Source organism: Brachyistius frenatus, unplaced genomic scaffold, assembly GCF_029030835.1.
Source record: "Brachyistius frenatus isolate BFR_SWC_R1_liver_20210118 unplaced genomic scaffold, ASM2903083v1 Contig_99, whole genome shotgun sequence".
NCBI lineage: Eukaryota > Metazoa > Chordata > Actinopteri > Embiotocidae > Brachyistius > Brachyistius frenatus.
Genome location: NW_027210698.1, coordinates 1,116,974 through 1,141,747, shown reverse-complemented (window position 1 = coordinate 1,141,747; position 24,774 = coordinate 1,116,974). Strand labels below are relative to the sequence as shown.

The window sequence follows — 24,774 nt, the reverse complement described above, 5'->3', positions numbered from 1 at the left end:
GGGATAAGTAATGATCTAACCTTTAAAATTCTGCTATCATTGAGATTTCTTTTTTATTTACATTTTTGAATTTTCATGACTGCAATGGGACCACCACATTTGCAAATCTTAAATGAGCCTGATTCAATGTGTGCGTGTGTGTTCCCGGGCCTGTAGTCCTATGTGACATGCACACTGAGAGCCAACGTGGAGGTAACCGTGGTCAACTGTTTCCCACAGGACCGTCTGGCGGCGAGGGCCATTAATTATAAGAGACAGGGAGACAGACAGCTAGCCGGCTAAGAAGGCAGGCAGGCAGGCAGACAGACAGACAGACAGACAGTCAGTCAGTCAGTTTAGTTAGTCAGTACCGCAGCGAGAGAGCAGACAGGCCGGACAGGAGCAGGCCCCGACACATACAAAGAGAGGAGGAAGAGCACCACGCACGGCCGAGAAAAGCCATCCTCCCTCCCCCCCTGTAGCGGGCACACAGCTCTCTGCACCGCCCGCGTCTGCTCCCGCCGCCGGACAATGAGTAAATCCATTCAGGCATAACAGCCCTTTTGTCATAAGAGAAAGAAACGCGATTTGCGACGGAGATAAATAATTGAAAAAAAATGCGGCTGTCCGACTGCGCATCCCTGGGAGTGAATAGGGAAATGCTGCGCCAGTGTCCCGGCTGAGAGACGGAGCCGATCTTCCCCAACATAAGCTCCTGAGCTTCTCACCCTCCCCTCTTGTCATTACACAATATCGCTGCCAAAAAATCATCGTTTCCAACATGGTAAGTTGTTTTTGTGTCTTATTTAAAAGAGGGTTGTGTCGGCGACGAGCGGCCTGTGGGGGAAATGCACATCCGGGACTGTCTTTGTCGGAGAAGTCATAATATTTTATGAATCATAACTTGTTATGATGTGGGAGCGCGCGTGGCGTGCAACAGGTCGCCGTACAGTAGCGGGGACGCGCATCTCACCGCCGGGTTTTTGCGCTGGTTTCTAAACATTGAGGTTTTTGAGATATAAACCGTCCGACCATCGTATAGACGCGATCTAACTGACAAGATGGCACGAAAAATACGAATGCCTTGTTGGCACGACAGAGTTCGCCTTAAAAAGCGGCGATATACTCTGTTTTTGACTGTTTGGTAACTATCAGAGTTATCACTTCTTCTCGCAGACAAAATATTATCGATTACGCAACGACGCGCAGGTTTACAGCCGAATGATTTCCGTTTTAATCCCTTTATTTTTCGGAAATCACTGACTGGTTTAAATGTGTCCTCATAGGCCTAAAACTGAAATATATAAGTCCGGTGTTAAACTGCAGGTTATTAATGAAACTGATAGGCGCCACTGTTCAACAACAAAGGCGACCTATTTCAATAATTCAGACTCAAATAATTACCCGATTTTATTTCTGATCTGTATTCAATCATTCAGACTGCATTTTATTATTCTGTCCCAGCCCCAGAGAGACGGTGGGGGGGTGGAGGGCTGACAGCCAGGCCCCGGGTGAAAAATTATTTTTCTCCTCACTCTGGCTGTGTGTCTTTCTTTCACTACCTAACTCCACGTGGTAAGCAGTCGGGATGAGGGTGAAAAGGGAGCATTGTGCCTGCAGTCAGTGGCCTTATGTGTTGGAGAGGCTCTGAGAGGGTGATGTTCACTCAGCTGTGCTCCCTCAACGCCATTGTTGCAAATTCCACCTCATTTCAGCCGCTCTGTTTACCGAGCTGCAAACAGGAGCCTGTTTTTGGAGGCAGCGGGAGCGACATGAAATCCCGCTCACGTACGGCGCACACCTTCAATCGGCTTGAAAATGTGTGTGTGTGTATGTGTGTGTGTGAGAGACACACAACAGGTTTGATTTAATATCAAGAAACAATTTTTTTTTGTTTTTGTTTTTTTGTGTGTGTTGGCTTTTCTCCTACTTGTGCGCCCACCTTCACTCTGTTACGCACAAAAAGCATTGGTAAGGTTTCAGATTTACTCGTATCAATTATCGGGAGCCTAGGCAGGGGCCACAATGTGATGAACTTGGGCGTCAATGTATGAGGATTTACTAAAGAGAGGCAGTGGACTCTTGGCTCAAAAGACAGGGTGTTCACTCGCCATTTGAATGCAAAGTAGTGGATGAACAAGTGAGCGTGTGTGTGTGTGTGTGTGTGTGTGTGTGTGTGTGTGTGTGTGTGTGTGTGTGTGTGTGTGTGTGTGTGTGTGTGTACACAGAAGAGAAGGAGGGCCAACGGTGAGTTTTAAGAAAAGGGAGACTTGTTGAGAGAAACTGTCACACATGCCTCTTTGGCTCTTCAGTCCTGTTTTTTTTTCTCTTTCTTCTCTGCACCACAATGCCACCAACGTGGACCTGCTTTAATAAGTCTAACCCACCCGGATCATGCAGTGTCACATTTTTTGAAATGATACTTTAGTTTTTTGTTTTTTTTTCATATATTTGATTTAGATACCTACTTTTTTCAGCGTGCAGGGAGACAGAGTAAAAGTTGTGTGTTGGCCAATGCGCCCCTGCGTCGGTCCCATCCTGCAGAAGCATGTCCCGTCGGAAACAGAAACGACCCCAGCAGCTTATGAGCCTGACCCTCGGTGCCTCTCGGATACTTGAGCATGGTGAGACATAGACCTGTATCAAAACAATGCTGGTTATTCAGTAGGACGAGATTCACGTTGGATGCTAAGTTCAGACCTCAAAGGAGTCACTTTTCCTTATAGTATGCAGAGTTTGTGCCTGTTAATATGTGCAAGTATATTATTATTTGTATTATTATATCATATGATGTAACAAATGACTTAATTGCCCAATCTCCTTTGGGAAATAGCAGTTTTAAAACAGTTTTTTATGTTTTTAATCTTGCTAAGATGTACCCATTTAATCATTTTAAACTTCTTTTAAAATTTGTATTGAGAGTTTAACAATTGCTGTGCATGTTATACTTGTTTTCTAAGAGAAGGCTTGTTGGACTTACTAGAGTACCATCTTTAATTCATTCTGTGTGCTGAGCTGCTTTCTTTGCCCCATAAAAACCCAAGTATCTTCACCCCACCCCCACCCCCACCCCCATACTGCCAGGTTCAAAGACACAGACCACCCAGAACTCAGAGATATACAGTAAATCCACACAGAAATATCTGTGAAAAAGAATACACAGTGAAGTTAAAATGTGTTACAGGAAAAGGTTTTGGGTTCGGAGTAAAGAGATGAGCCTGAGAAGATAAAGGAAAAAGGAAACTTTGTGAGGGACTTTATAAGGTGTTCTAACCGCAATAGCATTAGACCCCATTGTCCCCTTTCAGCTTTGTTGCTAGCCAGTGAAGCATGAACATACCCATGAAGAAGTGTGTATGTGACAGTTTGTGTGTGTGTGTGTGTGTGCGTGTGTGTGCGTGCGCGTGCGCACAGCTGTGTGTCTGTCCACTCCAGTTACAGGAATAGGGGCCACATTGTGTCACATAATTGTAGCTTTCAAGCAAACAGCAGTAAGATTTGTGTGTGTTTGCGTGTGCATGAACATACAATATGTTCGCTTCTTTTGTGTGTATTGACTGGTATGCTGTGTGTGTGTGTGTGTCTTCACATCTGTCCCTCTCTGCTTTCCTGTGCTAAGTTTGCTTGGCGATGGTCTGTGAGTCATCATGTCTATCTACTGGCCTGTTTGTTTTCTTTGCACGACACCTCTTTTTCTCTGCCTGCCCCTAAACCGTATCAGGAATGCAACCCCAGTGTGTTTAAGGTCAGGTCTGCCAGCCAATCAGGCACCCAGCAAAGTGTCCAGTACCCAACCAGTACCTAACCTCTCAGCACCCCGTCGAGCTACTGGGGGTAAAGGCTCCTCAGGAGATGAAAGAAAGACGCACTGAATGGAGGAAGAAAGAGGAAGGGATGAAGAGTGTCTTAGGATGTGGCTTCCTTTTTTATTGGGGGAGGGAGGGTGTGAGGTAAAGCCCATTGTCTTGGGTGTGTTGCCCTGGAAACAATGTAGGCTCCTCTACGGGTGTATTCCTGCAGACCAGTTAAATCTGTGTGTGAGTGTGTAACCGTGTGTAAGCGTGTGTGCCTGCATGCATTATGTGTGTTTGCTGTATGGAGGCAGCAGTAAAGAGGCTGCACTTGATGAGGATAGACAGGACAAAGGGAGGGAGACTTAAAAAAAAAAAAAAAAAAAAGCAGAGGTGGATGATAAGGTGGGGGACATTAAACCCAGAGGTTAAAAGTCACCTCCTGTAGACAATTGAAATCTCTCATTTCCTCGGCATCAAATCACCACCTTTTACTTCTCCCTACTGTCTTTAGTTCGTGATTGTTGAATGCCATAGAACATGTCTTATAAACAAAGATCATAACCAGGTATGTGTCATTTTGATGATGAAATTAAATCTAGATTTTTCTCTTTCAACTTCCCCAGATGACATCTTGGCAGTAACGTCACACTCCTCTCCATTTATCGTGGATTCTCCTTTGTGCTCTCCATCTTCTTCTCCTCAAAGCTCCCAGCTGCCCCGTGCTCACTGTTCATCTTTCAAGGGCTCTCCGACTCCCTCTCTACCCACTGAGCGTTCACCGCTACCTTGTTCACCGAGCCAGCCCGTCCAGAAGTCATTCAAGGACCTACAACTGTCCCTTTCTCCTGACGTCCCTTACTCTTCTCTGTCCTCCCAAACACAACATCCATCTGCTCTTCAGCTGTCTGGTTGCAACTCCACATCGTTTGCAAGTGCCCACATTCACCCTTCCCGGAGCGCAAACATGGCCTCTCCCAAGTTGGGGTTGTCAGCCACCACCACCACCTCTTCTTCCTCATCATCGTCCTCTGCCTCCCTATGTCCTCCACCACACCCTGGAAGCCCCAGTCGTGTGCCTGAGGGCCCCCCAAGTCCTGTTACCCCCACACCAAGTCCAGGAGTCACATCTGCCTCAGCGGCACCGTCTAGGACCCAGTTGAGCATCGCCCTGATCCTGGAGGAGCTTCGAGTGCTGCAGCAAAGGCAGATCCACCAGATGCAGATAACAGAGGAGATATGTAGGCAGGTTCTGCGCCTCGGTGGAGCCTCCTATAGCATAGACACACCCTCCCAGAATCTCCTTCCTCCTTTGCCTCAGCTGTGCCTGGAAGGCAGCAAAAGGGCCTCCAGCCCAATAACCCAACCAGCTGTATCTCAGCCTTCCACTTCTGTGGCTCCTCTCCTGGCATGTTTCTCCTCCCTGCTACCCTCTCAGGCAGCCAACAAACCGACACAGTCATGCAGTTCCTTGTCTCAAATTCTGCAGCCTCACAAGGTGCAGATGGAAGGGATGGGAGGGACTGCAGGAGCTCATGGTTATGTGAGGGGGAGTTCGCAATCCTCAGCTCCCTCCACTTCATCCTCCTCTGCCATGTCCATGGCTTCCTCCAACTATCCACTTGCCCTATCTTTAGCTCTGCCCAACCGCTATCTTCATGAGAAGTCTCCAAATACCACTTCCGTGAGTGGGCACAGTGGCCTGTCCTTCCTAAGCTCATCCCTCCCTACATCCGTATCTGTTGTCCCAAACTCGCAACATGCTCTACAAACTCTGTCAAGGGGAGGAGACTCTTCCTCTGCATCCAGCTCCATCACTACTGGCCGTCTCCAGCATGCCTGTCGCTTTTGTGGGAAAATGTTCAGCAGTGATTCTGGCCTGCAGATACATCTCCGCTCGCACACAGGGGAGCGACCCTACCAGTGTCCAGTGTGCCTCAGCCGCTTCACCACACGCGGCAACCTAAAGGTGCACTTCCTACGCCACCGTGAACAAAACCCAGAGCTCTCACTGTCACTTCTACCACCATCTCTGTTTGGGGTAGCATTAGGGGCCACTGGAGGATCAGATATGGGACAGACCATGAGCACTGGTAGCAGCACTAGTGGCATGAATATAATACAGAAGAAACGAAAAAACAGGGCAGAGGATGAAATATGTGGAGATAATTTGGAGGTCAGTGGTACCAGTGCTGGGCTTTCTCTGGGGGCCTCTGGAGGATCTACCCCTTCTACCTTACCTCTGCCCCCGAGTGTAGATCTGGCTTTGATTTCCCACTCTCTCCTGCAGCTCAATAGGGCTGCAGCTGTGGCTGCTGCTGCCTCTATCACATCTGGATCATCTCACTCATCCTCCTCTTCATCCTCCACCTCTTCTCTGACTACCTCCCTCCTCTCAAACCCTTCCTTGTCTTCCTCTTCCACCATTTCGGGTTTATTCAAGGGTGCCAAGCAGCAGCACTTTGATGAAAACACTCCCCCTCATGCCCCAATGCTTTCCCCTGCAGCTTACTCCCAGCTAGCCCACCTGCCTAAGCTTCTTTTCCCATCTGTCTCTACTTCTTCCTCTACCCCAGCTGCACACTCATCCCTCTACAACCATCCAGCCTTGGGCTTGCTACGCACCCCACTACCCTCTACTCCAGGCTCCCATCAACTTGCTTCTTCCAGCCACTCTCAGCTGTCTTTCCCTTTTTCTTCCTTACCAAAAGTCCCAGGTCCACCCACCACCACTGGTCCATCCTCCATAGCTACCCATACTCCTACATCAGAAACTTCTAAGCTGCAGAGGCTAGTGGAGAAACTAGAGAAGGCCTCTCCCCACTCCTCTTCTCCATGGACCTCTTCCTCGAGTTCTGCTTCCATGCTGGAGATTTTATCTAGCAGTACCACTACCTCTTCAGCAAGTTCAGCCCACAGTCGTTTCACAAATGCCAACACGTCTACTACATATGTCATGGCATCTCCACCATCTTCAAGTCTTGTCTCCACTTCTGTTTCAAACTTCACCCGTGAGATGGTCGCTGCCCTTGGCATGAGTGCTAATGGAGCAAGTGCCATGGCGGCGGGCATGCTACCACCGCTAAACCTCACAGGTCCAACTGGTAACCTGACAACCAATCAATGTGGGGTGTGTCTACGGGTGCTGAGCTGTCCCAGAGCACTGCGGCTGCACCAGGCCACGCACCTTGGAGAACGTCCTTTTCCATGTAAGATATGTGGACGATCCTTCTCTACCAAAGGTAGCCTGCGGTCACATCTCGCCACCCACCATGCCCGACCACCCAATGCACGTGTCCAGAACTCTTGCCCACTGTGCCAGCGTAAGTTCACCAATGCTCTAGTGCTTCAGCACCACATTCGTATGCACCTTGGTGGACAATTGCCCCCAGATGGCTCAGAAGATTCTGCACATGAGATGCCAGCTGAATCTAATGCCAAACCCTTGTTACAATCCCAGTCCACCGATCCAAATGCTGCCTCTAGTAAAACGCCTCCTCTAGCGGGCAACTCGAAGAGCCCAGCTCCAAGCTCACAATTTCAAACTCCGACAGCTGACTTGGTCCCAGGGTCTGGCAGTACAAAATCAGCTGAGTTCCCTGAGAATCCCAGCAAGTCTGCATCCTCCAGCCCAGACCACATTCCCCCCTCTGACCTAAGCCCTGACCCCTTCATGAATCCCACCACACAAACTCCACCCCCAGGTAGTGCAGACCCACCTGTCCTTTGTGTCAGTGTCCCCTTGTCTGCCTCCCAGCTGACAGATCAAGCTTCTTCAGTTGGTGAAGACAACCAAGTTCAACAACCAGCCACTGTCAATGTCCATCTTCCTAAATCTACCCCTTCACCTCCTTCTTCCAATGTTACCAAAACCACTGTATCACCTACTGCTATGGTGGCTGACTGTGGAGAAAAAGAAGCATCTATCTCCTCTGATTCCTTCCTTGGGTCAAAATTAAATCTGGAGGACTTACAAAGCACACCTGCTCTTGGTTCTCCTTTTGATTTCACCTGCCCCAGCGCCACCTCTGATCCCATCCCAAGTCAAGATGTTTCTGATGTTAATGTAGCATCAACCTTGGAAGCAAACTCGGTCTCCCCAAGGCCTCAATCCCCAGAACCTGTGGAAGAAGACAAAGATCAGTCTTCTCCACCCGCAACACCAAAGCAAGACCAAGCAACTGTGCCTGAGGAGGACCCTGAAAAGATGCCCACTTTGGAGGCTACAGACACTATAAGTGCTGAAGTAAAGGGTGGATCACAGAGAGCAGCCACATCTGTAAGGGAGACCCGTCAGAGCTTTAATTTTGGGTCATATAGGGAAGAGCAGGTGGAGGCCATTAAGATCGGCGGATTGGCTCCAAGTGAATCATTGGATGCTTCTGTTCCAATCAGCCTCGCTCCAACCCTCCCGTCGCCGCTGTCTCGTCCAGAAAAGAAGACCTATTGCTGTGCTGAGTGTGGAAAAGAGTATGCCAGTCGCAGTGGTTTGAAGGTTAGGAAAAAAAACCCAGTGTGGGATATAATTATTTTCCGACAGTGAGATAATAAATATGTAGGACGAGCAGGAGGCTGAAACAATCTTTTTCATCAACAGAACAGTAGCACATACTGTATCTTGGCAATAACAATTCAAGACTAATTGTTCAGTATCATGGGCATCTTTATCAAAGAACCTGAAGTGAACCATAGTGGGTTGAAGTATTAGTCAATGTGAATAAGGAAAAAAGCTGCATGCTCAGGTCAAAACTATTCATGGATTTTACTCTACAATGTATTATATAGGGAATGTTTACTTACTTTAGCCTGAAAGTATTATAAGTATGATCTGGACGAAGATCACTCATTAAACTCTTAATGCTTTTATTTTCCAGGGTCACATGAAGCACCATGGTGTGGTAGCTAAAACATCACGCCCACCAGCCCGGAGCAGTCGTTCCTCGACAGACCAGCTTCCTTCTTCTACGTCTATGACTTCCCTAAACATTCCAGCCACCAGGAGCTCAGCAGGCTTCTGGAACCAGTACCAAGCCTTCCTCAACACCAGTACTGAGTCAAGCGATGACCCAACGGCTGCAGGCCGAGGAGAAAACGAGTCGACAAAATCCCCTCTTCGATCAATGGATCCAAGAGCCTCAGAGGAAGCTGGGGAGGAGTCTAGTGAAGGGTCATAACCTCCAGTCAGGTCAGCATGATTGGCTGGAAAATGTTCTGGTGTTTTCAATCTTTGTTTACCTTTCGGTGAAACTGTAATTACATTTGCATAGTATTGCTTCCTTAACACATTTCAGGTAGCCTGTCAGTTTGATAGTCAGAGTAATATGTTTGTATGTGAAAGTTGTGAGTCAATCAGCTTGGTCCTGTTGTGTTAAAAAAAAAATTAAAAAAAATAAACCGCTATTGTACAAATAAAGATAAAAAGATATTCAAGAAGTAACAAAAGGAGTCCAGATATTGCTGGGTTGTTAGAAAGTTACACAACCTTTGTTTGGCTTAAGTTATTAACAGATTGAAGCACATCCTAACAAAAAATTATATATTTGGAGGAAAGATTATCCCTGTTGTTTCAATGTTTCATACCAGACCTGGGTCAAATAATTCATAGTGTTTGTTTGAACTTACCATCAGGCCCAGATGGGTGAGGATTACCAGATTTGAACAAATCGGATACTGTCATCTTCTTAATGAGTCAGTGGAAAGTAAACGAAAATAACTAGTTTAAATAATTTCATGTCATTTTGGTGCTGTTGTGCCATGTACCAAATCTTATCCAACTGGCACCAAAGGAGATTCAGGCTAACCAAAAGAAAGGATTTTGGCAAATGCTACAACCTAAGTCTGCTTCATCACCAGAAGATTCTTCCCACTGGTATAAATGGGGAAATTAGGTAAGCGAAACTAAATTAATCTTTTATAAGAGCAAACAAGGCCAACAATATGAATGTGTTACTGTCGGGGATGTTAAGTCTTTTATCCCCATCTTGTGGTTCTGAAAACTACCCGCTCATGTCATTGTGGTTTACTTTTCATGATACCGTCCTGTCAGATCAGAAGCACACCTGCAATGTTTGTGAGCCCAGTGAGGACATGATCTTTTGTGTGACCTTTGCCCCTCAGCTTTGTGAATATTATGATTGTTGTTTGGTCCCAATGTAATATCTGTAACACCTTTTCAGTTACTAAAGTTACTAAAACTTTAAGTTTCTACATATATACCAGAAGTCTATGTATGTTTGTTGTAAACTGTACTTTCAATATCTCCATATTAAAAAAAAAATCAATTTGGAAAAAACAGTTGCTCACTGTTGTTTAAGAGAAATGTACACAACAAAGAATGTTGTGACTGCTTATTTTTCATAAACATAGGATGTATGCATGTTGGTGGGCATTTGTGTGTCTGGTTATATCTTTCATGATCCCTCGCATGCAGATGTTATTATCTTTGCTCCCTGCCAAGACAATCAGAGCTCCTCTGTCTTGTGTCATGTCAACCAAGAGGATGAGGGCAGTGGAGGGAGCCAGCTGTCTTTTAACAGCAGTTTGTACACACATAAGGTCGATTACAGGAAACATGTGTATCGAGTCTTCAAAATTAAACAGTTACTTTGCATGTTTGTGTACTTACACATTTGTCAGTGTGTGCTGGTGACACAGCTGCTACCAAGCACTGTAAAAGCCACACTATGTTATGTGAAGTCTTTAGACACCATGACCACAATCTAAAAGGTATTGCAACATACATGATGAACACGCTTAGCCAGTTGACTTGAGTGCGCATGTGGTAGTCAACAGTTATAGTCTGACATCAACCCAACACTTTCTTTACAAAGGTAGAGAACCACATAATTGCGAAGAGAAAAGCATCGAAGACAAAATAATAGCAAGTATAGCGTCGATGTTTAAGGCTGAAGTTCCTGTTTAAATGTATGTGCAATGTGAGCATTAGAGGGCGCAATTCCCCTTTTTTAAACAGTTACATATACTATACTCTGGTGCATGTTTGAGCGTTTTTGTGGATTATAAAAGAATCGGTATGACTGATTCTAAATAAAAAGAAAATGATCTATTAAGAGTAAAAGACATTGAGGAGCCAGCAATGAACTGATAATAACTTCATGTATTAAAAACCTGAACAGTGAATGAAAATTATGGTTTACCATATTGGACTGTTGTTTTGGGTTTGAGACAAAGATTCAGTGTAAAAGCTGTTTTTGACTTAATGACGTAATGAAAAGTGATTACATTTTATGTATAATTGTGTTCATTGGAGCAAATGTCTGTACTGATTAAACACCCAAAAATGAACATATCTTTAAAATATTTTATAGAAACTTCAATTATTAGTCATCTGCGTAATTTGTTGACATATTTGTTTTCCGACACAATGTTTGTGGTCGTGGTTCTGTAAATAATAGCAGTATCATGCATTTTGGGCAGCATTAAAGCATTTAATCACTGCCTAAGGAAGAGCCAACCGTGCCAAGTATAATGGGTCACCAAGTTGGTTCCAGCCCTCCATGGCAGAAGGGCGGGCTGACTGTGGGAGGGGGGATGGTTTACAACCCTCTGCTCTCCAGCTAAATGTCTCCGGGGAGTATCAAACTACCACGTCTGCAGAGCGGAGAGAGGGGAAGAGGAGAGGGGATCAATCTAAGCCGACTGGAGGACAGGGAAGAAGACAGGAGGAGTTAAAGACTGTTTCATGAAAACAAAGTCGGCTGCAACATCTGGAGCAAAGCGCAAGCCGAATTTGGACAGAAAATACACAGCTTGCAGCTCCAGAGCCCCCCTCTCGGACTTCCTGCTTCCACTAACGTCCCATTAATTTGGTTGCAATTCCCCAAAACGCAAGAAGAATGCACAGATTGGACAAATACCTCTCATGGTTTAAGTAACTCAAGTAAAAAGTTGCAGCGACGCACATTTAGAATTTTTTTTTTGCACGAAAGTCACTTCGCTTGCACGGGATACTTTTCTTTTCACAGATAATGTTTTGACAAAGAGCTAAGAGAATATTGTGCGAACTGTTAGAGGGACAGCAGGTCGTTTTTGTTGCTTTTTTTTTTTTTTTGAGAGTAAAGCTATGGCACCGGAGCTGAAACTCCTTGTCCGACTGCTGCTGCTGGCCGTGTTGTGGGAGCTGAGTGCGCAGGGAGCGACGGAGCGACCAGTCAATCCAGAGGTGAGCAATGAGAGCCAGAGGTGGAGAAAACATACAGTAAAAAAAAAAAAAAAAGATGGATTTATATATCCACACAAGAAGAATAAAGATAGATAAATAAATCTGGAGTAGAGGACAAACAATCCTGAACATAGGGGAAAAAAACCTGGATAAATACATCCAGACTTGACCAATATCATAACATAAATATATGAAGAATAAATAATTACAAACAGATGAATAAATCATTTACTTGAGGAATAAAGTAAAACAATTGATCATGTAAGAAAGCTGGAAAATACATTTAGAGTTCAGGCGATCTAGAGAGGTTGGAAATATGAGTACGTTAGATAAATGCTGCATTTATCATTTAAAAGCATTTATCGGTTTTTTTTGTTCTTAATTTGACAGCAAAATACTTTTATTTTATAGAACGGCTCATAATTATACACTAGTTTTATAGCTGCCATAAGAGCTTTGTTGAAAATCCTGCATCCTGCTGGATAACAATTTCTGCAGTTGACTAGTTGGCAAGGGGATATGGGAAGGGCTTTGACCCTGGGTTCGAGGAAGCAGCCCGTAATGATGATAGCGCTCATGAAAACACTGAGAAACGCTGAGAGGGCAAAAGCAGGGGAGCGAGGAGAAATGCATTTGCTTGTATTGTGGTCGGGGCAGAGACAGAGGCAATTTTTGTGGGGATGGACAGAGGGATTGAGAGTTGTGGGTGCAGTTATATTCAGAGGGGATGAGGAGATGTAATTGTTGACATCTGTCCTGAGTTATGTCTGAGCAATAGGGGGAGGTGGGTTTTTACAATCTAAGAGGTGGTGCAGCATCTCCGCCTCGCTCAGCTGTGGAAAAACACCACAGATGGAGCTCTAAAGACTTCTTCCTACAAAAGTACAGTTACAAATCCGTACAGATTCAGCTGCGATCTTTTTTTATTCTCTGAACTGTTCTGTCTCCTCTGCGCTGTTCTTTTCTGTACTGTTCGGATCACATTTGTTCTGTTAGATTCTGTTCTGTCTGCAGTATCAGCCGCCCTCCAATCCCCAAGGCAGAGCAGTGTTAGGATGTCCGTGTCAATGCTGCAGGAAGTTACTCTGTCATGATACTCCTACACACCTGCTTCCTTCAGGTTCATTAGAAAATGCGGTGTGTGTCTGTTTGTGTGGGTGCCAGGGTTTGTGTGATGGAAGCCAATCTCAGATGAAAGAATTGTGAGTTTTGGTGGATCATAGTGGCGCCAAACGTCTCTCTGATCGCTGCATCCCGCCTATGGCCGATGGAATCATAACTCCAGCTGTGCCAGTGGAAAAAAATGGAGTTGAGTTACTCCATTGACCTACATTGGGCTGGAAACTTTAAAACACAAGCCTTACAATGTAAACAGGGTCACCTGCCACCATAATTAAGAACACTTTCGAATTGTATTACACAAACTGAGACTACACAACAATAAAATTGAAGTTATTTGAGTTTTCTGATGTTTAAAGGTTTGTTTACATCACTAGTACTTTTAAAGATAAACTAGTGGCTCAACCAGCAGTTTACAGGGAGGCAAATTATAAGGAATTTGCTCAATCGATTACTGTCCATTTTAACAATCAATACACTTAAGCAATGGTGCAGAGTTTTCCATAGTAACAACATTTTTATGTCCTTGTGAGACCCATAATGGTGGCAAAGTCCAACTTAAAAGTGAGCATTTGATCAACTAAATAACAATTTAAATTATCATAAAAATAATTATTGTGCTCTGACTCCCTTTTGCCAGCATTCAACGAATGATCAGACAAATGAACCTTATTAAGTAATGCTGCACATTTTCTATGGAAGGACATGAATCAGATGATACTGAATCTGATTCTGCTACATCTGTTGGGCAGACAAGAACAAAGCCTGACCTATTTCTTTGTTTTTCGCATGTAGTTTGATCCATTTACAAACTTTTTACATCATCACCATTAACAAGAATTGTAAGTCAGCAATGTCCATAACGATTACATAAGATGAGAGTCGGTGAGCTTTGACATGACTGACAGATTATCAAGATTTTTGCAGAAATTTCTTTGACATTTATGATCCCATATGTTGACTAGAAAAAAACCCACATATCAGTGCACAGGATTGGTTATTGAGTAGTTTTGCGTTTTATTCACCAACAAGCCTGATCAGGTGGGCGGATGGATGTTGGTCAGTCCGGTTGGTTCCGGTGAGATAAACAGCTGGAGGTGGTGTGTACGCACAAGTCACTTCCTGTGGTCTGTGGCAGAGACAGGAAGTGGGCAGCTTCACACCTAAAACACCCTGGTGTGTCAGCAACCACGTGCCTATAACGCGCACACACACACACACACACACACACACACACACACACACACACACACACACACACACACACACACACACACACACACACACACACACGCACACATCTTCATCCATATGGGTACAGACCTCTTTCTATGTCCAAGTATGCAGACATGGCTGTAAGCTGAGGTCATTCACTACAAAGGAAGATAAATGGTCCTTAAAATGAGATGATGAAAACGACGCAGGCAGGACAGTGAGGAGGCTGTTGCAGTAGAGAAAGAGGGGCATTGTGGTGATGGGAGTGATGCAATCTGGGAAAAAGCAGGAAAATGAAGCAATTATCCTATTGAATAGGACAGGATGTAAATCACAGTTGTCATGCATATATGCTGGATGAATATACTGTAAGTCCCTCTGTTGCTAAAGAGAATAAGCGATGATTTATGCTGTTCCAGATTGGTTAAAGTGGTATCTTTACACTAGTCTCATCTTTGACCGGTCTTATTTGACATTTAGAGAAAGGAAGTGCGAAAGGAAGAAAAGAAGGGTGAAAGGAAGGAAGGAAGACCAAACTATTTTTTACAATCATCAGTGGGTGGCCGGAGGGCAGCTTCCTTGAGCAAAGAAAGAAGGTGTTACAGGAAATAAGGGAATACTCAAAGTCATTACCTCATTTCCTGTCCGTAAAGGAAGCAAGCAATGAGTCGAATTCGAGAAAAGCTGGTTTTTTTCCTTGTTGGTGAGGATTGACTTACTGCTCCGATGACACTGGCGCAGATGGGAGTTTTTCCACTCTTGTGTCACCTCGTCTTATGAGTGTTGGCTGAAGACGGGTTGTTTTAATAGACAGCAGCTGGCTGGGGGATTACACACACTGACAGAGGTTTCAACATGTGTGCGGAGCAGATCCTGGGCAGAGGGGTCTTAAATGCCGTCCTGAAGCGATAGCGGAAGTGTCGGGCAAAGGGTCACACGGCGAGATAGATTTAAAAAAGTTTGTTGCAGTGAATATACCGACCCACACAAACTCCCTGACACACAATCACACCCCGACAGCCCATAACGAGCTGTCGCAAGTGAAGTGGGAGTTATAATTTCACATGTTTATGACATCTGACATAATGCTGCAGCAGAGTGAGTGGATCTGTAATGAGGAGCTGTGTGTGTGTGTGTGTGTGTGTGTGTGTGTGTGTGTGTGTGTGTGTGTGTGTGTGTGTGTGTGTGTGTGTGTGTGTGTGTGTGTGTGTGCGTGCATGCGTGTGTGTGTGTGTGTGTGTGTGTGTGTGTGTGTGCTGTATATCCAGCATGCCTCAGTTGGACTCAGTTGAACATTGCTGTTGACCAGAGTTTCTTTCCATTGGCGTTCACCAAACGGAACAACTGACTCGCTATCCCTTCTTCTTCTCTTCTCATCCTATGCAAAACGAGCGCTCTGCCTGGTGACGTCCATAGCAACCATTGTTTGATCCTGGTAGATTGTCCAGAAAGCAATAAACTCACATCACTGCATGTGAGCCAGCTTTACCTCAAAGTCCCGGATTGGGTTTCATAAAAGTATCTTTGCTCTGTTGGTGCATTGTTAAATATCAAAGGATCACGAGGGACTTTTACACTAAAATGTGTTGAAGTATTCTTCACCAGTCATTACCGGCCAGGGATACTTGTACCAAATGGGATATTTCTGCATTTGCTGGAGGATATTTGGAAACATTGTGGAGTAGCTCCACCAATTTGAAAAGAATTAAAGATTTGAATGAAAAAGTGCATTCTGATACTGAGTTATTTTAACACCTCAGTGTTTTGCATTATCACTGGTTAGAAAAGTTGAACCGATAGTCTAAAGTCACAGGTTACCAAACTTTTCATGTAGCAAACCAAATTCACATGTACCACTTTCACAGTGAAGGTACCAACATTTATACCAACACAAAGCTACTGTTTTAAAACCAAAGACTACGTTTATTCATCAAAACACTCACCAACATCCCTCAAAATCAGCAGGGAGAGGTGCGAAGAAACTGCTCACCCGTCAGGCCCAACATTGTCCCTTGTTTCCCAACCAGTGCAGCCATTTCAAAATTACACTCAAAGATGGAGGACTCAGAATCTGCCTGCCTCAAGCTAAGGTCAGCGTTCTGCTAGCATGTCGGACATGGCGTCATCCTACGTGGCTAAACACGTGCCAATTTTAATTCTGAAATATTTAAACTAATATTTACATCATTGTATTATGTATTGTGTTTTTTGGACTTGGGCCAGTTGGAGTACAATTGTTACGCCTTTCAGCAAGGCTCTTGTGTGGCACTAGGTGGAGCTTTATGTACAACCAGGGGTTTGTGTGCCACATTTTGGGAATCACTGGTCTATGTAATGGACAAATTGTGAAAACAGCAATATTAAAGTCATGGATAAATCACTGCTCTATACTTCAAAAGACTGCACGAGCTTGGACTGTCTTCTCCCATGCCATTGAAAACAGCGACCACTTCCTCTTCCTGTTCCTGCTTTAGTTGCTCAGCTCATTAGTGTGGTCAAAAATAGTCGGGTGAGACGGTGAATAAGACTTTGTAAAGTTATCTGAGGGAGCCACGAATGAGGCGTGAGAGCCTTAAAGTTGAAACAAGTGTTCAGTGTCATTCAACAGCCGTCTTTTGACCGAGCTGTGGGTAACATTTTGAATTTGTAGAAAAGAAAACCGTTAAAGTGTGACCGAGAAGAATTAGGTTTCAAGCTCAGTCAAATCAGGCTCCTTTTCTTATATTTGCAGTGACTCATCCAGTTGTGGTGTGTGAAAAACTACATTCATTTACAAGAACAAACTGCAGGAGTCTTAATTACAACCTGTAGATCCAACTGACCTTCATCTTTCCCTCCTTGTGCTCTTCTTTTTCCTGCTCCTGTGGCTCTGTACTGTAACAGTGGTAAACAGTGAGTCTTTATGTGTCCACTGGAGCTGCATGGGTGAGTCAGAACCAGAAAGGGCTCATTCAGGGGTGAAGTCTAAACACTGAGACCTCCATGTCTCCCTAGGACAGACAGAAAGGGAGAGATTAGACCTTCAGGTGCCTCCAAAGCTGCCATTCAACTCAAACTCAGCAAGGCTGGATCGGCATCAGGGACTTTGATACGTCTATAATAAAAACCTACAGACTTAAATTAGAAAATCAATGTCAGCACATTCACTTGTTGTACATGTTCAGTACAAATTGTTTTGCCTTCATTGTATTTGACAACTATTAGCAGCAGATAGGCTGTCCAGCAGTTATTGAGCGACTCAGGGTGTGGTTGTTCAAGAGTATTTACCCTCAAGTCTCTGGATTTTCCATAAGAGAGGGACGAGGGAGGAGTGAGGAGGCGAAGACAGAGACATGGCCGTGGGGGGAAGAGTTTGACTTTGAGGTTTGGATGCAACTGGGAAGAAATTCCCTTTTAAATTACTGACTGACGCTGCAGCTCGACTGGAGACATCGGCTGAGGTTGCCCAAAGCCTTGGTCGCACCCTGGGACACTCTGTATCTTTTTCTCTTCTCTCTCTCGATCCCCTTCTCTGCACACACACCTACTACGCCTATGTTTTCCAAACCAAACCGTCCAAAACAAATAAAAGATAAAGTGTCAAATCAAGCTATATTATGCAAGGACAAATCCCCCCGCCTGACAGGTAACCTTTATCAGTCAAACTCACTGTATATCCAAACCGTAAAACACGTCCTGAACGTGCACGACAAGCTCACAGAATGACTGTGTACAGCAGAATATCAAAGAAGTCTCGGTTTTCGCTGCACTCACAATAGCCTCAGTGTTATTTTTTTGGGCTCTAGTTAGAGAGGAAAGGAGTTGAGGAGAAGTTGTGTGGGAGAGGTGCGGAGCGAAGCCGCTGGCGCCGGTCCAGATGTCAAACCAGCACCGCGGTGAAATGGGTTTCCAGGGGAAAGTAAGGTCAAGCCTTGCGGAGGCCGAGCACTGGAGCACTGAAGAACTCAGTGACCATCATGCACCAAAAGCACCGGACAAACTCAGTGACTGTTACAGGCTGCACACACAAGTAGCTACAGAATCACTTCAATGTCGAGATTAATCTTTAACTCCTCAAGGTCAACTTCCTTATTCAGTTTCTACCTCACTGGGTTTTTGTTGAAACCCGAGCTGTCTTTGTCTGAATCTTTTTTATTTTAGACTTGACTTCAATCAACGTCAGTACACAGTCACTGGAGCATCCAGGGTTGATGGTTGAATAGCATTTGTGTTTAGTCATTAAATGGAGACATGCCAGGTGCTTAAAACTGATGTTTCTCCTCCTTCCTTCAAGATACCAAAACACAGACGTAAGGTATTTAGAGGGATTATTTCCCCCCTCGGTGTGGAATGTGTTTTCGCTGCAGTCACATAAAAACACTGAACTTGTAGTCCTTGTAAATGATAATCAACATCATACTGAACAGTTCCTTTGGCTGCGTTCAGCAACATAAATTATTTGACATGTGAAGTGTTTTTGTGTCCATTTTTTTTTCTCTGTAATAATACTGGAGCGTCCTTGGTGTCTTTTTTGCAATATGTCTCATTAGTCTGGTTTTTGTTTTGCTTTGCTCCGCAGTCATGGCTGCAACAGTACGGTTACCTGCCCCCGGGGGACCTGAGGACCCACGCCCTCCGCTCCCCTCACTCCGTCTCCTCAGCCATCGCCGCCATGCAGAGGTTCTACGGGCTCACTGTCTCTGGCACCTTCGACGACAACACCGTCGAGTGAGTACCATGAAACCATGTATTTTATATGGATCAAACAGCTGCGGTTTGTTACCTTGTCATGAGCGGAGTGTGTCTTCTGTCCGGCAGGGCCATGAGGCGACCGCGCTGTGGAGTGCCAGATAAGTTTGGTGCTGAGCTGAAGAGCAACCTGAGGAGGAAGCGGTTCGCCATGCAGGGCCTCAAGTGGCAAAAGACAGAAATCACTTTCTCGTAAGTCAGAAAACCTCCAAGTGAATGTGATGCAGTGGAATGATGGAACGGGACTGGGATTAATACTAAGCAATCTAACATGATGTTTCTATAAACAGGAATTAACTCTGTGACTTACCTTTTCACCTCTTCCCCCTCATACACCCACACACACTTACACACTGCCCAGTATACAGAACTACACCCCGAAGGTGGGCGAGTATGAGACCCATGAGGCCATCAGGAAGGCCTTCAAGGTGTGGGAGAGCGTCACGCCGCTTCGTTTCCGGGAAATCCCCTACAGCTACATACGAGATAAGGTGGAAGAGTTTGCAGACATCATGCTCTTCTTCGCAGAAGGTTTCCACGGCGACAGCAGCCCGTTCGACGGGGAGGGGGGCTTCCTGGCACATGCCTACTTTCCTGGTAATGGCATCGGTGGAGACACCCACTTTGATGCAGCAGAGCCGTGGACGATTGGAAACCGGGATCTGCTAGGTGAGGCTCTATGTTGTTGATGTTTTGATAAATGAGGGTTTTATTCTCTGAAACCTGATGACACAAGAAAAGCTTAAATGTTGGGAGTTACTTTGCATGTTGGGAGTCAGGACTCTTTTATTTTGCTGTTGCAAGCAAAACCAGGGCAGCAACAGGCCCGGTCTTGTGTCAGTGTTGCGTGAGACAGTGTGTGTTTATTTTTAGTGCAGCAGACACAAAATTATGTAGCGTCAGCTCGAAGACATGAGTCAAACACATCTTCACATGACCTGCGGACGATTTTAGTTTTGATCAGCACAGTGGTGCAGTGGTTAGCATTGCTGCCTCACAGCGAAAAGGTTCTGGGTTTGATTCTGGGCCTTTCTGTGCAGAGTCTGCATGTTCTCCATGTGCCTGCGTAGGTTCTCTTCAGATACTCTGGTTTCCTCTCACCGTCCAAAAACATACATCTCAGGTTAATTGGTGGTTCTTCAAATTGCCCTTAGGTGTGAATGGTCTTTGTTTGGTCGGTCTCTGTGTGTTGGCCCTGTGATGGACTGGCAACTTGTCCAGGGAGAACCCTGCCTTCAACCAAAGGGAGCTGGGATAGCTGGGAGGAAACAGGACCGTTCCCTCACTAAACTCTTTATTTTAAATACAAAATTTGTAAAAGTGATTAATTGGTGTTTTGGTGTTGACGCTCTTTCAGGTAATGATATTTTCCTCGTCGCGGTGCATGAACTGGGTCACGCTATGGGTCTGGAGCACTCCAGTGACCCCTCAGCCATCATGGCTCCCTTCTACCAGTGGATGGACACAGACAACTTCCAACTCCCTGACGACGACCGTAGAGGCATACAGCAGCTTTATGGTAAGTCTGAGTCATTGTCCAGATCACGAGTAAACATCCTATTTCCTGGTTGTATTTGTCACTATTGAGCGTTTGGAGCATAAATAGAATTAGTGACACACCAGCAACTATCTAATACTGTCAATTGTTGCATCGTTCAACAACAGCTTGATGGATGAAATTGATTTTTGCTCCAAGCACTTGCTTTATTTGTTTAATTGACTTCTGTGTGGTCCTTGGTAGAGTTTTATTTAAACCAACAGAGCCAGGGTGTGTATGCTAAAACGTTTTGGTCTTCTAATGAAATGTTTTTGTTCACACAGGGTCTGGATCAGGTCCTCAGCCTCCTTTTGTAACACAGCGTACGCCTCCCCACAGCCCCCAACCCACATATTCTCCAGACAAGCCTCACTTTGGCCCCAACATCTGTGATGGACACTTTGACACCATCGGCATCCTCCGAGGAGAAATGTTCGTGTTCAAGGTAAACCCACTGGAGAACGTTTGGAGTTTGGACTTCTGTTCGGCAGCGTTTGTCTGGTAGGCTGTGAGTAAATATTATTTTGTTTTCTCCCTTTTCAGGATAAGTGGTTCTGGCGAGTACGCAACAACCACGTGCTGGATGGATACCCCATGCCGATTGGTCACTTCTGGAGGGGGATGCCCACTCATATTAATGCTGCTTTTGAAAGGGAAGACGGGAAATTTGCTTTCTTTAAAGGCAAGCCTGGCTTTAATATATTTGAAAAAAAAACTTCCATAATTTTGCTTTTAGTAATAAAAAAAAAAGCAACATTTTACATCTCTCCTATAGCATGTCTGTTTCTGTCTCTATCTCTCTATAGGGGACAAGTATTGGGTGTTCAGTGAATCTATCCTGGACTCCGGTTACCCCAAGAGTCTTAAGGAAATGGGCACTGGGCTTCCCAGAGATCGGATAGACGCTGCTCTCTACTACACCCCCACCGGCCAGACATATTACTTCAGAGCCAATAAGTTAGTGGTCATCCTTGTGTGTGTTCTTCTGTTTGTATTGTATACAACAGCAAAACTGTGCTGAAGTTTATAAGATAGGAATTCCAGGGGAAATACTTCTACATCATTTTCACCAAAAGATGTTTGAATGTTGACCGTTAAGGTTCCAAATTACAATTTCAAAACAGCTTCTCATTTAAACCTGAAAATAAAACAGTAAGGAACTTTAGCTATTGCTAAGCTCCAAGTCAAGTCTAAATTCTGTCAGAAGAAGTCAAATTTCAAGTCCTGGCAGTCAAGTCTCAAATCAAGTCTTTTAGGGCCAAGTTCATGTCATTTGTCAAGTCATTTAAGACAATGTCAAGGTGAGCCACACATTAAGTACTTAGTCTTGTAGGACAGGTTTAAGCCAGGTCGGAAGTCTGTCACAAGTCTTAGGTCTACCCTGAAGCCTTGTAGATCAGGTCACTTGTTCAAGTCAAGTCCAAAATTATTTAGGCCAAAGAAATGTCAAGTTTCAAGTCATTTCTAATAAGTCTAAGTTGAGTCTGTCAGAACAAACGCTAAAACAAGCCTCAGGAGTGCCAAAACAAGTCTCAAGTCAAGATTTGAATCCTTTAGGACAAGCCCAAGTCTAGTCTCAAGTCAATCGAGACAAATCCAATCAGTTCAAGTATTTAGTCTATGTAAAGTTTCAGATTTATACAGTATGACAAAAGTCCAAGTCAGGTGTCAAGTCTTTTAGAACATGTACAGTTAAAGTCTCAAGTCATGTATCAAGTCATTCAAAACAAGTCCTGAGTGATTTAGGGCGAGTCTCATTCAACTCTTGACCAAGATAAGTTCAAGGCAGGTCACGAGCCTGAAGTACAAGTCTGGAGGAAAAAACATTTTCAGGGCTCTTATTTAACCATTAACTCACCACAGTTGTTCTTTTATTTACCTTTCTCCTATCATTTTTTTTTTAGGTATTATCGTTTCAATGAAGAATCACGAACAGTTGACGATGGCTATCCAAAAGCTATTACTGTGTGGCAGGGTGTTCCTGACAACATCAAGTCAGCATTCATGAGCAAAGATCAAGGTAAGGGCGGTGTGTATTTGATCACCAAGATTCTTCTTATGAATCACTTTTTACATGTTGAGATTTGTTTCTTACATTTCTGTCTTCCGCACGTCAGCGTACACCTACTTCTACAAAGCCAACAAGTACTGGAAGTTCAACAACCAGATGATGCGTGTGGAGCCCGGATACCCAAAATCTGCCCTGCGTGACTGGATGGGCTGCCCCAACGAAGACCCCAAGACGGACGGAGGAAGAGGCGGACACGACAAGGACAAAGAGAGGGACAAAGAGAGAGAGAGGGAAAGGGAGAAGGACAAGGAGCGGGAGGATAAGGACAGAACCAGAGACAGAGAGAGAGAGAGGGACAGGGAGAGGGAGAGGGAGAGAGAGAGGGAGAGGGAGACGGAGAGGAGAGGGAGGAGGAGGTGGATGTGACCATTATTGAGACAGATCATGGCAGTGGAGTGGCGGCAGTGGTCCTGCCACTGTTCCTCTTAGTGTGTGTGATTGCAACGTTGGCAGCCCTGGTGTTCTTCCGTCGGTACGGTACCCCACGCCGACTCCTCTACTGCCAACGATCTCTACTGGACAAGGTGTAGACGGAGGACGCAGGGAGGGGAGGGAGGGGGGAGAAAGACGGGGAGCGAGAGAAGAAAAAATTGGGAGGAAACGTTCAACACAGATAAAAGAGCAGGAGAGAAAGAGATAAAACAGGAGAAAGAGCAGACGGAGAAGTGCCAGACTTGCATTTTAGTATATTCCCACCACTGCCAGATTGTTTTTACTCTATCTCCCAACCACTCAGTCTTTCCAGTTTTTTTTTTTCTTTCTTTGTCTACCTTCTTCCTCTCTTCTCGTGGTTACTGACGCCAGCTCATTGCTGTTTGTTTTAGCCTTTTTCAATGTCTTATTTTTAGTTTTTGTCAGTCAGTGTTTGTGTCTTTGTGAATTTCCACTTCGAAACTTGCATCTTCACAACGCCTATTCCAGCATTTATATTTGCGTAAGCAAACGGCGTGTTTGATCATTCATCCCCTCCAACCCCCTCACCCCCTTGTTAACTTGCACACACTCACATAAACACACACACTTGGAAACCACAAAGACATAGTCACTGTGTTTCTGAATCTTCCAGTAAAGCGCCACTGTCAGAGCCAGTATGGACCATAAAAGGGAAGCAAAACATTAGCTTACATCCTTATGAAGCATGATATCAGAGCAAAGCAAAAAATAGAACTGTGTCTTTCCCTTTTTTTATATCAATGTCCTTAGTGTTGATTATTATGATAAATGATGTTGTCATTATTATTATGACTATTACTACTATTGTTGTTGTCCTCCTTGTAAAGAATGTTTTTTTGTATATTGTCATTAAAAAGTCCTGCTGGACAGTGACATACAGTTGAAAGTGGCCTTAATTTTATATATGTGGGGACAGTGAATGGGGAAAGGGGTTATGTATTCTTGAAACTTGATTGTTTTTTTTTTTTATACCTTGAATCCATCTCAAATGAAAATAAATTGAAGATCTGAAAATGACTCCATTTTGTCATTGTACTTTTGTACTTGTACAGTTTTCAAATCATGATGCTACATTAGGGGTTATAAGTCATTTAACAACAATGATAGTAATACTAGTGACGATAATAACAATGATAATCATCTAGATTCCTTTAATAAGATTGTCTGTGTACTTACTCGCTTATATTTCTAAGCTTTTCTTACAATAATAAAGTTAATTTCAAAAGGCTATCTGTGCTTTGATTTTCACTTAGTAAATCATTTATCTAATGTGTCTCTCTGTCTGCCGTTCTTTCTCTTTACTAGTGACATCCACTTCCATTAATACAGTAATACTTCAAGTAAGTCCTGACTACTCAATATAATCCAGGTCTCACCTGGAGACTTTCCTGCTCGCGTTGCCCACGTCTCTTTTCTATCTGGTCTTCCCCGGTCTTCCTGGACCTCCAGGTTTCTTGCTCCCCGACCGCACCACTCTGCGTTACTGGGGCTCGGAAACTGGCAGGCCAGAAACTGGATCGGAAAACACGGACTGGATCCAAAACTTAAGTAGAAACAGGGATGAAAACGATTGTATAAACCCGTTGCTGCACAGCAGGAAAACATATCTCAGCTATACAGTTGGAGAGGGTGTGTGTGTGTTCTTGTTTTCCATACTTACAGGGACCACGTTGCCTCCACAATCATAGAATGACAAGGA

General features: G+C 44.5%; 2 protein-coding genes across 3 annotated transcripts; both read left to right on the top strand.

The window, feature by feature from the left end:
* The first annotated feature begins 251 nt into the window (after positions 1 to 251).
* sall2 (spalt-like transcription factor 2) lies at positions 252 to 10,972 on the top strand. Of its 2 annotated transcripts, none has more exons than XM_069711409.1 (4): positions 252 to 763; positions 2,457 to 2,603; positions 4,397 to 8,265; positions 8,645 to 10,972. In XM_069711409.1, exons 2-4 carry the CDS (start codon positions 2,528 to 2,530, stop codon positions 8,942 to 8,944), a joined length of 4,245 nt encoding a protein of 1,414 aa, XP_069567510.1. In that variant the 5' UTR covers positions 252 to 763; positions 2,457 to 2,527; the 3' UTR covers positions 8,945 to 10,972. The 2 variants fall into 2 exon arrangements, with proteins under 2 accessions (XP_069567510.1, XP_069567511.1); XM_069711410.1 differs by having other exon boundaries at positions 2,440 to 2,603.
* A 391-nt stretch (positions 10,973 to 11,363) lies between these two features.
* mmp14b (matrix metallopeptidase 14b (membrane-inserted)) lies at positions 11,364 to 24,092 on the top strand. Its single transcript, XM_069711373.1, is given in 11 exon segments — positions 11,364 to 11,952; positions 18,845 to 18,993; positions 19,084 to 19,206; positions 19,376 to 19,683; positions 20,372 to 20,533; positions 20,836 to 20,996; positions 21,095 to 21,233; positions 21,358 to 21,508; positions 22,456 to 22,571; positions 22,669 to 22,959; positions 22,962 to 24,092. Coding segments are annotated over 11 exon segments (1,890 nt in total). The 5' UTR covers positions 11,364 to 11,853; the 3' UTR covers positions 23,153 to 24,092.
* Positions 24,093 to 24,774: the final 682 nt, after the last annotated feature.

Bases quoted from the DNA above. Each gene is read 5' to 3' on its own strand.
- sall2 (XM_069711409.1), top strand. From the start codon at position 2,528: ATGTCCCGTCGGAAACAGAAACGACCCCAGCAGCTTATGAGCCTGACC. The intron at 2,604-4,396 runs GTGAGACATAGA...CAACTTCCCCAG, and splicing joins CTCTCGGATACTTGAGCATG to ATGACATCTTGGCAGTAACG. The intron at 8,266-8,644 runs GTTAGGAAAAAA...TTTATTTTCCAG, and splicing joins CCAGTCGCAGTGGTTTGAAG to GGTCACATGAAGCACCATGG.